This window comes from Phalaenopsis equestris, unplaced genomic scaffold, assembly GCF_001263595.1.
Source record: "Phalaenopsis equestris unplaced genomic scaffold, ASM126359v1 Scaffold001169, whole genome shotgun sequence".
NCBI classification, from domain to species: Eukaryota; Viridiplantae; Streptophyta; class Magnoliopsida; order Asparagales; family Orchidaceae; genus Phalaenopsis; species Phalaenopsis equestris.
The window spans coordinates 168,508-181,105 of NW_018165608.1; the positions used below are offsets into that span (position 1 = coordinate 168,508).

The 12,598-nt window shown below is 35.8% G+C and overlaps 1 protein-coding gene across 2 annotated transcripts in view; it reads right to left on the bottom strand.

The window, feature by feature from the left end:
• Positions 1–1,901, bottom strand: part of LOC110033398 (protein ROOT INITIATION DEFECTIVE 3) — a 19,986-nt gene extending 18,085 nt beyond the window's left edge. The window contains exons 1-5 of one of the 2 annotated variants that reach the window (XM_020737362.1): positions 1,281–1,901; positions 1,093–1,206; positions 878–1,011; positions 757–785; positions 638–693 (exon numbers count right to left, since the gene is read on the bottom strand). In XM_020737362.1, the coding sequence (XP_020593021.1) occupies positions 638–693; positions 757–785; positions 878–1,011; positions 1,093–1,206; positions 1,281–1,487 (540 nt within the window). In that variant the 5' untranslated portion in view covers positions 1,488–1,901. Of the gene's footprint in view, positions 1–637; positions 786–877; positions 1,012–1,092; positions 1,207–1,280 lie in introns of both variants that reach the window. The other variant, XM_020737361.1, reaches the window with a different exon arrangement.
• Positions 1,902–12,598: the final 10,697 nt, after the last annotated feature.

The window sequence follows — 12,598 nt, forward strand, 5'->3', positions numbered from 1 at the left end:
ATATATATATAATATGAACATTTTTTTTATAAATACTAAAAACTATAGCAATGATCAAGTCACTTTGAATATGACTAAGAGGTCATGAAATTAAATATAAAGACAACCTCTTCACAATATAGAGGTTAGATTGTGTGTATAACCCTCGCCAAATAAAGAATTCACAAAAGCTTCATGCACCAACTATTTATTGCAACCCCAATACTAAAATGATAATGCATGATAATAATGCTAAAATATACATGAGGATAAGGATATTATGAAACAAGGAGGAGTTTCATAATAAAAAACCACCAAAATTTGCAAATTCATATCCAAGGAATACAACCCCATAAAGCAAAACAAGAGGATGTCATTTTGTAGGTTGACAGCTCGTTTTTTTTTTCTGTGCATTACAAGATTAAAATTAGAGAGCAGATATAGAGCAATGGTTAAGCGGTTTCCATTGTGGTCTAGAGGTCGTATTATCAAGACCCAAAAACAACTTTGCAATATAAGAGTGATACACAAGATGGGATATTCTTGAACCATCTAAACTAAAATGCTAAAATACCACATCATATTTCCATTAATAGAGAAGATCTTGCCAATATCAATAGTTAATTTAAATGATGATCTGAGTATAAATACTTCAAACCTTACAAGTACGATCCTCTGAGGATGATATAACAATTGAATTGCACAATCCGTGGCCTGAAATAATTGACGTTACACGTAAAGCATGCTCTGAAAAACTGTGTATATAAATATTCTCACCGGACTCCTTCATCGCATCATCAAAAATCCTATTGGAGAAATAAAAAGGCACAAAACTAATAAAAAAAGGATAATGAATTAAATCCATAAAAAAGGAAAAAAACATCAGAGAATATAATACATTAAGAGAGGCCAAACTCTGACGTTTCCATCCTCAGACCCAGAAATCAGTAGCGACTCATCCTCAGATAGAGTCAGGCAAGTGACAGATCTATAGTGTGCAATAAGCTTGTTGAGGAGCTTGCCACTCGCTACCTAAGCAAAAAAGAATATAAAAAGAATGGATTAAGGAAGAGTATAGGGTAAAGAGCAGAATAATTCCATTTAAGAAATCACCTCCCATATAAAAATAGCACCAGATGTACCCCCGCCAATAATGTAGGAGCCATCAGAATCAGAAATCAGAGGACCAATAGGCTCGGCCGGGAAGCTTCTAACTTGGACCTGTGGCTGAAAAAGAAGCAGACTGAACATCAAGAGATGATAAAAGTTCATTGGAGAAATTGATTTGGAGTTTTATAAACCTTTTCCGAAGACCAGAAAAAAATCGGAGCCGATGATGAAGAAGGGCTTTCACGGAGTTGTGAAGAGGCAAGGAACCGCTTGGAGACTGAGACTAATCCATGAGGAGGTGAGGCGCATGATCGATAGCGTAGCTGCTCAGCCCCCGAAACGAGGTCCCAACATCCAATACCAGTATCAACCGAGGAGGATGCCACGATCAACTCCATCCCAAAGCTTTCTCGTTGCAGAATCGGGCAAAAGACTGGGTTTAACCAAAACAAGCCTTTCCAGCCAATTGGCAACTGATTAAAAAACAACCAAATGCTCGGTCTTTTTTTCACTGAAGAATCGAACCATGGGCTGTACGGTGGCCGGTTTTAAGATGGCCAAAAACGCATTCGTAAATCCTACAGGTTCTTAAATCCCGTTTTTCAACCGCTTTGCATTGAATCTAGGATATGGTAAATCCCGTTGGAAGACGGATTTACGGGATTTGGACGAGTTAAAGCGCGCGAGAAGGGTTTGGGGTGGAGGAAAACGAGGGTTACCTTCCTAAATTCTTTCTGGTAGGAGCGGAACGGAAAGAGGAGAAAGATGGGAGTTTCGGAGGTCTTTCTGCATTGCGTTGTCGTTGCCTTCCCAGCTTCCGGCGGCGGCAAGTTTCGGATGGGAGAGGGAAGGGGAAGATGGTTTTGAGGCTTTAATTTAATTTTACTTATGAGTTAATTTATATAACTAATATGTTACTAAATAAATTATAATTAAATAAATGTACATGTAATTATTTAATCACTAATTAATAAACATAAATTATAAATTTAATTTAATAACTATAGTTTAACAAATACCTATTAAATTTTAATAATGAATGTTAAATTATTATTTAATATAATTTGTTTAAGCAAATATTATTAATAATTAATTTATTCAATAAATATTTAATTATTAATTAGTATAATTATAAATACAAAATTTAAATTAATAAATTGACTTAATAATTATATCATTATTATGTAATATTAAGCTTCCAACTTCTAAAAGAATTTGAATTTTATATTGAAATTTTTGAAGGCAAGTTTCTTATGTGCTAGATTTATGTTTTTTGACAGGGGCATACTTCAAGTTTTTTACTTACACACCAACAATTTTCAAATTTAACCCCCTCGGGATTTGGTAAATTCATGTTTGAATGATTTACTAAATTTAACTTAAACTAAATCTAGTGTATTTGATAGTAAAATTTAAATGACAAAAGGCCAAAAAATCAGCTTTATGGGGTTGTTTGATCGCTAGCATTAATCAAATTTTATAAGAGTTCTACAAATTTCTAAATCCCAATGTATGTTCTATTGGCCTAATCCGAGATTTACTAAATCACGTAGTTTAGTGCATTTACAAAATTTAGAAGAAATAATATTGGTCGATGCTCTAGTGCTACTTCACTTCCTTTTCTTGTTTGGCTAGAGTGTAAAGGGAAGCAAGACTTGGGCTTTGGACGTTGCAATCTCATTAATGCCTTCACTAATATTTCTCGTTGCCGCTTCAAGTTTATCCTTTTCTTTTCTTTACGTGGAAGTTTTCATGTGGAGGTTAGGGTCTGTTAGGGGCAACTGCAGCTTATTCGGCTTATCCTGATAAGCTGTTTATCATAATAATCTGGTGATAAATAGCTGATCTGGATAAGTTATATGTGTGTTCGGTTTGTGCGTTTAGAGAACAGTTTATTCTGAAATAATGCCTTCACTAATATTTCTCGTTGTCGCTTCAAGTTTATCCTTTTCTTTTCTTTACGTGGAATGTTTCAGGTGGAGGTTAGGGTCCGTTAGGGGCAGCTGCAGCTTATTCGGCTTATCCTGATAACTTGTTTATCCTAATAATCTGGTGCTAAGCAGCTGATCCGGATAAGTTATCTGTCTGTTCGGTTTATGCGTTTAGATAACAACTTATTCTAAAAAATTGACGAATTTACCCATGTTTTGGATAAGTTGTAGCTGTTTGGTTTGTGTGTTTTTGTAAACAACTGATTTGCAGATTTTTTTAGTTAAATGAACAATTTGGCACGTAAACTCGGTATTGTTCTAATTAACCCACTTCATAACTCATTTGACACATATAGGCCGCCAAAAATTTGATATTTATAAATTTACCAACCTTCTTAACTCAATCATAAAGGGAAGATAAAAGTGAAGATTCAAGAACATGAAAATACAAAATATTCTTAAAATTTAATGTTCAAATGTTAAGACAAGAAAATACTAAATATTTATATCACTTAAATATTTCGGAACACATCACATAAGCACATTTAACTGAACAAAAGGGGAATACACCTTAACACGCTAATATGTACTATAATGAGACCCAAAAAAAATAACATGTTAAAATTAAAGGAAAAAAAATCATAATATTGACTTTAAAATGCAGAAGAATATCACGATGCATGTTGCACAGTTCTGACACTCCAGAACCTTGAGCAAACCTGTCCGACTCGGATATCGTAGAAATGGAAGCACTTGAACCAGAAGCGGTGTTCTAAAATTTTGATACCGACGAACTCCGAGCAGCGATGTCCAGATGGGATATCATAGAAATGGCCATACTGTCGGCCCACCTAAAGAAATTGCAGTCCTCATGTCCTTGTGCCCACCGCGGGCACCTGTAGATTTGTCTCTCGTAGCTATGTGGCTGGCGTGACGTGAGTAGCTAGGACGGTAGCCTGCACCGGCAAATCCCTTGCCCGGACTTTCCTTAATATATGTAACTCATCGTCCTACAGTTATTGAAAAGAGAATAGTTCAATCAAAAAATTGAGAAAATATAGAAAATATACTTACTGAAGTATGGAGGCAACTGTTGCCGATAATAAAAATTTTGTGGCCATCGAAGCTGCCCCCCAGTAATAGCTAAAACCTAACTAAAGAGCATTTGCATTTACTTCCCTGACAAAGTAATTGTCATTCCACAGAGCCAAACATATTTGCATTTACTCAAGAACAGGTATTGTAATTTCAGCAAAGCACTCGAACCAAAAGCACTCAAATATCAGCAGCATGTAAATTGAACCTAAAGCACTCAAATAACAACAAAGCACTACAACAAATTCATTCAGCAATGTACTCATAGCTAACACCTAATTCATGGATTTAAAATGTATAAACAGTACTAAATTGTTCTCATCTCAAATGCTCAGAGATCTAAAATGTTTGCCCATGTATCAGATTCCTACAATTCACCTATCAATTACTCCATAATATGCATATATGCAACAAAGGATAGAGCCATGCTAACCAATTCATATGTGGCCATCTAATCATAAGCACAACATATATTAGAATATGGATCAAGAGCATCTGCAGAGTAACCCAACATCTACTAAAAGCATGCAAAAGCTACTTTTACATAAGCAAAAGCTTAGAATGTATAAAAGAAGCATAGCCCTATGTTCTATATATCATTTCAGTGACAAGTTAACTGAGCCACCAAATAGGTAACCACACAATTCTTATGCATACATTGCAACACAATTTTGATGCATTCATTATCACACAATTCTTATGCATTGCTTTTGTGGTGGGAAGACAAAATATCCCTCCAAATGAATATGTATCATACCCAGGTAACCATAAAAGAACTCCAAGTAAACATAGAAAAGAGAACTTCAGGTTGTCGAAGGGAGCAAAATCAAAATGAATATGTATCATACCCAATTCCTCTGCAGCAGCAACAAAAAAAAACTTCAGCCATGTAACTAAAATTGCATCCTCAGTAGAATATCAGAGAAGAAGGTAAAGTGTTTCACCAAAAGCTTTCAGTAGAAAATCAGAGAAGATGTTCAAAAGTATTAATTGTAGCCATATAACAGTCTATATATCTGCAATATATAGCAGCGAGATGTCAAATACTGAAACCAACTTATGTTAATAGCAGCCATATGTTTTCTGAAATACTGGAACCAGCATATGTTAATAGCAGCCATATAACAATGGAATTAACAGAAATGCCCACCCTTCTCAACAATAATGGATATATGAAGTGAATGCACAATATGAAAGTATGTATCCCCTTAACCGAATTAGCACAACAGAATAAGAAGATAAGAAGTGAATGCACTAAAAATATGTGACCCATAATAAGTTTGTGGAGGACAACACAGATACTAAAACATATTATAAGATTGCAAAAGGAATAAATTGAGTTCAATTAGGAGCGCATATAGCTTCTGTGATACGCTCCCTCAAAGCAGTTATCTTTGTTGCACCTTCGCCATCCTGGGTTTCCATAACTTTTTTCGGAATTGATTGTCCAACATGGAATTAAAATGCTTCAGCTGGGATATGCATCTCGTCAGCGTCAGCCATATTAAAGTCTGTATCTGATATAGATGGATGTCGTTTAATAAAATTATGGAGCATCATCGTGGTCACCATAATATGAACTTGTTTAGTAAAAGGGTATGTAGGCATATCGCAATGGATGACCCATTTATTATTTCATACACCAAATGTCCTTTCGATAACACCTCGCAAGGATGAGTGATATTTATTAAACATTTTCTTTCTACCACGAGCGATGTCACTTGCTCTCTGAAAATCTGGGAAGTGGTATTTGGTGTCTGGAAATGTCTTTAAATACTCTCTCTGTAAGGGATAACCAACATCCACCAAATAATATTTGTCTGTCACAAAAGACATTGCTTATTTTAGTTGATCCATACAAATGAAAAATGAATATTTTGAAAAAAATCAAGCAAACCTTAAGGTGGATGAGGGAAGCGCTGCATGCTATTGTTTGTGGCATAGGCAAAAAGAAGGTTGTCATGAGCACTACTTTCCCATCCAGCTATCACAAAGATGAAGCACATGTTAAAGTCACAAACGACCATAACATTTTGGGTTGGAGAACCGCATCGACGTATGTAGGCCACCTTCTCATCACTAGGGAGTTGGGAGTCCATGTGCGTACCATCAATTGCACCAATGCAGTTCTGTTTGTTTGCATTTGCTATTGATTTGAAGTAATTGTGGAAAATTAATGTTTAGAAGTAAGCATTATAGATTAAAGAAACTAACCTTGAAATACGGCATGTAATGTGGGTCATTAGCTATTTTTTCAGGAGTAGAACTGAATGACAGATCTTCTAGCTTAATTATTTTGATAGCTAAACTAATTAGTGCTTTCAATCCTTCAAAGAAGTATCGACTGATTGTCTCTGAAGAATGCTAGAATAGTTCCATAGCTCCTCTAATCAATTTAGTCTGAGATAAAATGTATAATGTAATTGCTAATACCTCCCTTGTGGTAGTTCTTGACAAACCTCCGAGCTCATGTTTGGTACGCATTTCATGCAAAAGATAAAAAAAATTGGTACGCTCATCCGGAATATGTTGCTGAACCTTATGGGATGTCCATCTAGCATTTCGCCTACCCATTTTGCCCCAATGAATGACGAGGTCATGCGTGGTGTTCGATCAATGGCAGAGCGATAGTATTCTAACAGTAATATAGCAATCGCAGGCGCCATTCTTTTGCAGCGTTCTCGATATCGATTCATCCTGGAAAAATAATTTGATATGAATAAACAAAGAAAAGAAGATAAAGGTAAAAAAAAATGCTAATATTTAAAAATCAAACAATTAACACATATACTACGTAATTTTAAAAAAAGTTCTACATATCACTGTCTTTCAAATAATTCAACAAAAAACTCGGGCCCAAAACACATATCAATCTATTTCAGATAAAAGTAAACAAAAAGCTGACATATCATTAAAAATCGACAAATACAACATTCTTCTAAAAGGTTCATAAAATGATCAACATTGGATCATCCACTTCTGGTTCAACAGGTTGCGGAGCTACCAATACTTCTATCATTCTGTCTATTGAGCTCTACACGAATACATCTTTATTTTTTATTTTTTTTCCATCTTACACCTCTTCAATTGGCATGTGAATTCAATTTCCCTCGGGTTTATGCTTGGATCTTCACTAAAAGCCATAACCTGGTCAGGTATCAAGTCAACTGATATGCCATCAAACCCCAGCTCACTTGGGTTGAAGGTATTCTGACCCGTAGTGATAACCCCCTTGAACATTACATCCAATTTATCTTCTAATTCTGGGTCAATTCCGCACAACTTAATTTTTTTCGATGTTGGTGCTGCCTGCAATATGAATGAGGGTAGATTACACAAAATAGAAAGCTAAATGATAATGTAAGAGGGGGGGGGGGGGGGGGGGGGGGGGGATTATTACCTCTAGCTTCTCAACCCACCATTCCTCTGAAGCATCCATGGTACGTTTGATAGGATCCTAACCTAATCCCGTGGATCCTCGTTTCAGTTCCTTCCATAACTTCCAGTCCTTCTTTAACTGATCTCACTTGTTTTTGAATTGTAACTTGTAGTACTCACGCTCGATCATTTTCTTGAACTTCTTTGAAATATTTTGTCACTCTTATTTGTTAAAATAGGTGGTAGACCTATTACCAATTTTAATCTCTTTAATACATAGTTTGCAAAAAATGTTTGTGACATCTTTATCCCACATTGTTGACGTAGCAACTTCTTTGTTCTTAGCCATAATGAAACTAATAAAAACATGATTCAAATCTTCAGGTATGTTTACTAATATTAAGCAAAACTGAGCAACAGTGTTTCAAGCTAAAATGTAGAATTTGAAAACAGCTAACATAACATGAGCGAATAAATCCAAAGCAAAACCGAATTGCCAAAATGTTATTCAAATTACGGTAGCTAGAAGAATAAATAATTTAGATTGAATTTAACAACAAGTGCACTGCAAACAACATTAGGAAATATTTATCATCAATCCCGGATCCAGTTAGGATGGGACATGTATTATCAAGAAGCAAATTGCCAACTGTCCAACCCTTTCTCACTCTTTCAAGTTAAAATGCCTTTTTTAGCAGGAAAAGAGTTATATATATGTAGAGCTTCTACTCAAAAAAATCATTCATATTTATTTGAGGCATGATAAACTGTTCATCATTAACATAAAAGGCAAAAAAATTGTACTAGGTGTTGTATCTAGACATTTGGAGCTCTCGTTGAAGAATTTTTTTTATACAAGGCCCTATATTGATACTTGCAAATGAAGTAAATTAGAAAGAAACATAATTCTGACACTTCTACACTAAAATACTGAGAAACCAAATCCCACGAAAATATTTCTACATTACAGTGATGGCTTACAATAATCTTACATTATAAACTGTTCATCACCACATAAACTGACACTTAAGTGAATGAAATTTTTCACTACCAATGCACATTCCATATTTTACCACTTATCAATCAAGGAAAATAGCAGCAAAAAGAATTTGGGCCTTCCAATTTATCAGATAGAGATTCATTATATAACCAGTGAGGAAGAATAACAACAAAGATGATTTCCTGCATTCCGATGTAGCAGATCGGCAAGCATTATATATCTAGTGAAGAAAAATACCAGGAAAGAACTTACAGTAACCAAAGATAACCAAAGCCATCCATAAAATCGAAATGATCCTTACGGTAACTCATCCTACTTATGGTAACCAAAGAAAAATTGAAATGCTCCTTACATTATATAAAATTGAAATGCTCCTTACGGTAACCAAAGATAACCAAAGACAACCATACGAAACTCATCATACTAACCATAACCAAATATAAGAACTTATAGAGCGCAGAGGGTAGATCACAGGTGACAAGAAGGAAGAGATAAGTGTTAGAAGGAACAAGCATGATGGATCGTATATTATGATCTCCCTTTTTTTCTCAGAGCGCAAAACTTTTAGGGCACGAGCTGGGATGACGATAACAGGGGTAGGTAAAGTAAAAATCACAATGAAACGCTCGACCTCGGCACTGAGGGCACAGGCTGTGGTCCTATATTAACCAAAAAGAGGTGTTTTACTCACGCATCTTGGACGCGTTAACCAAACACCTCTACGACGTTTTCAAAATGCAAATCCATTAATCAAAGGGGGTTGGAAGTAGAAAACATTTTCGATTTAGAAAGATTTTGAGATAAATTTATAATTTTATTTTTCAATTAATTTATTAATTAGCACTAAATATATACAAATTATTAAAATAATTAAAAAAATATCATTTGTCATTTAATTTGATTAAATAATACTTTATTATTAATTAGATTAATAAACTTTTAAACAATAGTTAATTAAAATATTATGAAGTGCTAATTACATTTAGTTAATATATTTAGAATATATAAAAAGAAATCATTATATATGATTAATATTAATAAATTAAAAATAGTTTTGAAGATTTGTGAGATTGACTAAGGGCCCGCTGGGGGCAGCTTATAGGCGCAAGCGGCTTTTTGAAAGCGTCGTGGCACCGTTTATTTGGTGCGTTCGGAGTGCTTGTTGGAAAATATCGTTCTAATTTCTTTAATAGATGTGGTCGCGGGATTGACCCCGCGACCCGCTTCAAGGGAATTATTTCATCTTGTGCCCTTCTGTTTGTCTCCTCCCTTGTGCGATCGCTCTTGTTCTAGGTTGATCGATCTTGCCCCTCTAGTATTGTCTCTCACCTCTCTTCCTCGCCTCTCGCTCGATCGCTCTTATCGTAGGCTGTTCGATCGCTCTTGCCCTAGGTAACGTCCCTCGCCTCCCCCTGGATTGCTTGCTGTGAGTTGGCTCACTTCTGGTTGGAATATCTATAATGCAATGTTTTCTATATTTTTTTTATGGATTTTTTTGTTGCAATGGGTTATCTATAATGGGATGCTTTCTATTTTTTGTGGATTCTTTGGGATATTTTATGTTTTTTGAATAATTTCAAGGAAAATTGGGTGAATGAGGCGTTGCACGATTCTCCTTTTCGAATGGTTGTATAAGGTTGCTCCATTGTTATGTTTACTTTGGCTGGAGGATGTGTTGGAAACTGTTTTTCAAACACACTAACTAAACAGTCAACCAGTTTATTTTGCACAGTGGCTGAATGATCATTTATATAGAAACAGCTGCAAATCAACTGTTTTGCAAACGTACAAATCAAACAACCAGCCAGCTAATCTAGATCAGCTGCTAATCAGTAGCTTATCTGGATCAACTGCTTAGCAATATATTATTGATAAGCTGCAACTGCCCCAAACAGACCATAAATCTGACTAGTGTTAAATCTGGTGTATCCCACTAGCTTGATCGAGGTTAAGCGCTTTTGTTATAAAGATTATATATAGTACTAAATTATTAAATAGATTAAAGAATGGGAAAAAGTCTTTACCACTGCATGTGCATAAAGATTTACATTAGCTAAAGGTGAAAAATGTCTAATTTAGTGGAGGTAATTCTAAAATTTCTTACTCACTTTTATGCGGACTTTTAATGTGTTTTGATTTTAAAATATGTATATATCAAGCATAATATAAAAGAAAAAAAAAAGATAAAAACTATATTTTGTAATGATTTTGTCAACAATAAAGGTTTATTTGGTAGCAAAATTTGGGCAAAATTTACGGGTTCTTTGGTTCTCTAAAAATTGAATGCGGTGTAATTAAAATATAGCCAAGTTAAAATAATTTGATGTAAAATGAATGCAAGAATGTATATTCTTACAAGTGGTTTTAAGCAAAACTGAAATTAATATAAAACATAGGCTTGGTTTGAGACAGTTTCGGCTTTCAGAAAAACCCTTTTAAACCTGTATACGCCAGAACGGCACGAATCTCAAAGAAAACAAATGATTGAGGGTAATAACCTTCCCTCTGAGGTAAGTGATTGATCGGCAAATCAATACAAAACATGAGAAGTCGCGTCTCTAAATCTGGGATAGGTTAAAGCTCTGGAGATGTGTTCCCGCTTGATAATGATAAAATCTGCCAAGAGTGAGGCGCAAATCATCCCTGCAGTGAGTCTCGACAGATATCTCACATAGACAGTGACAAGATCCACCCAAGACCTTACAAAAGTGAATATACGATCGATGCAACGAACCGACCTAGCATACGAAGATGCAGGCTCTGTAAGACTGGAGTCAAACAAAAAATGCACGGTGATAACCCTTGACTATGACTAATCAGGCGACCCATTTTTCACCATGAAGGATGAATCAGCAATCGACCAGATGCCTTGGTCTACCAACACAAGACAAAGTCACCACTCAACTGACTGTCTCAACCTGTCAAAGTCAAGCAAATTAACCGGTCAATTACCATAAGATATAATATAAAATCTATAAAATTAATCAGAGCATTAATTATATTAAGAATGGGTTGCATAACTGTTCCCACATTTTTGTAATTGTACAAAATATATACATATAATTAAGAGACAAATGATGACCAAAGGGGAGGTAAAACATTTGGACTCTCCCGTGGTTCCTCTGATAGTAAAGTTTTGACCCACTTTACTTTATTTTCTCTCATTCACTCGACTCTAACTCTTGATCCGTGTTCACAAAGAGATAATATGGGATTCAACATATGGAAAGGTGGTGATGAGCGTGGACATTCTTCAGAAGAGAAGTGGAGTTAACTATGAAGGAGAAACTTCCCAAAGAGAGATAACACACATGGAACCCAAAAGAGATGCTACGCAACCAGACTTCCATGCTAAGGTCTAGAGCTTACAAGCCCTAATGGCCCTTATAATGGAGCAATTTGAGGTCCTTCAGGCAGCAATCACCCGGAGGAACAAGTAGGTGCCTTGTTTGGAAGTGAAACCTCGAGGGGTTTGTCCCCAAAGGCCCCCACCAGAGTAACTATCTATCCCACACAACTAGTCAGCAACAAGCAAAAAGAAGGACAAGCCGAGCCCCAACATACCCACACAGCCGCATCTGCATAGAAAAATAGCCAATGGGAAGATTGAATTTGAGTGTCAGTCCGACTGCTTGCAGAAGGGTCCTTTACTCGCCGAATCAAAGAGGTGATACCCCAACCAAAGCTAAGGACTCCTTGATTGAATCCTTACAAAGGGAGGACCAACCCTATAGACAAGGTCATGTACGTTCGAATCATCCGTCTGTTTGCTCCAAATTGATGACCCTATAATCTGCATCTCTTCTTAACAACCCTGAAAGAGTCTGTGCTTTAGTAGGTCAACGGTCTACAAATCAAAACCATCATAAGTTACTATGAGTTTAAGAGACTCTTCGTTTTGCACTTCATAAAGGTGTAGAAGCCGAGGAAAAACTCGGCCAACCTACTCGGCCTCAAGGGAGAAAATGAGAGTCTATGGGCCTACATCACCCACTTCACAACGAGATGCTGAAAGTTAAAAATTTGAAATCGGAAATAGCTAGAATAGCTTTGAAGTGAGGAGTTTGAAGCAAGCGATTTAGGTATGACCTAAATCTATTTAGAA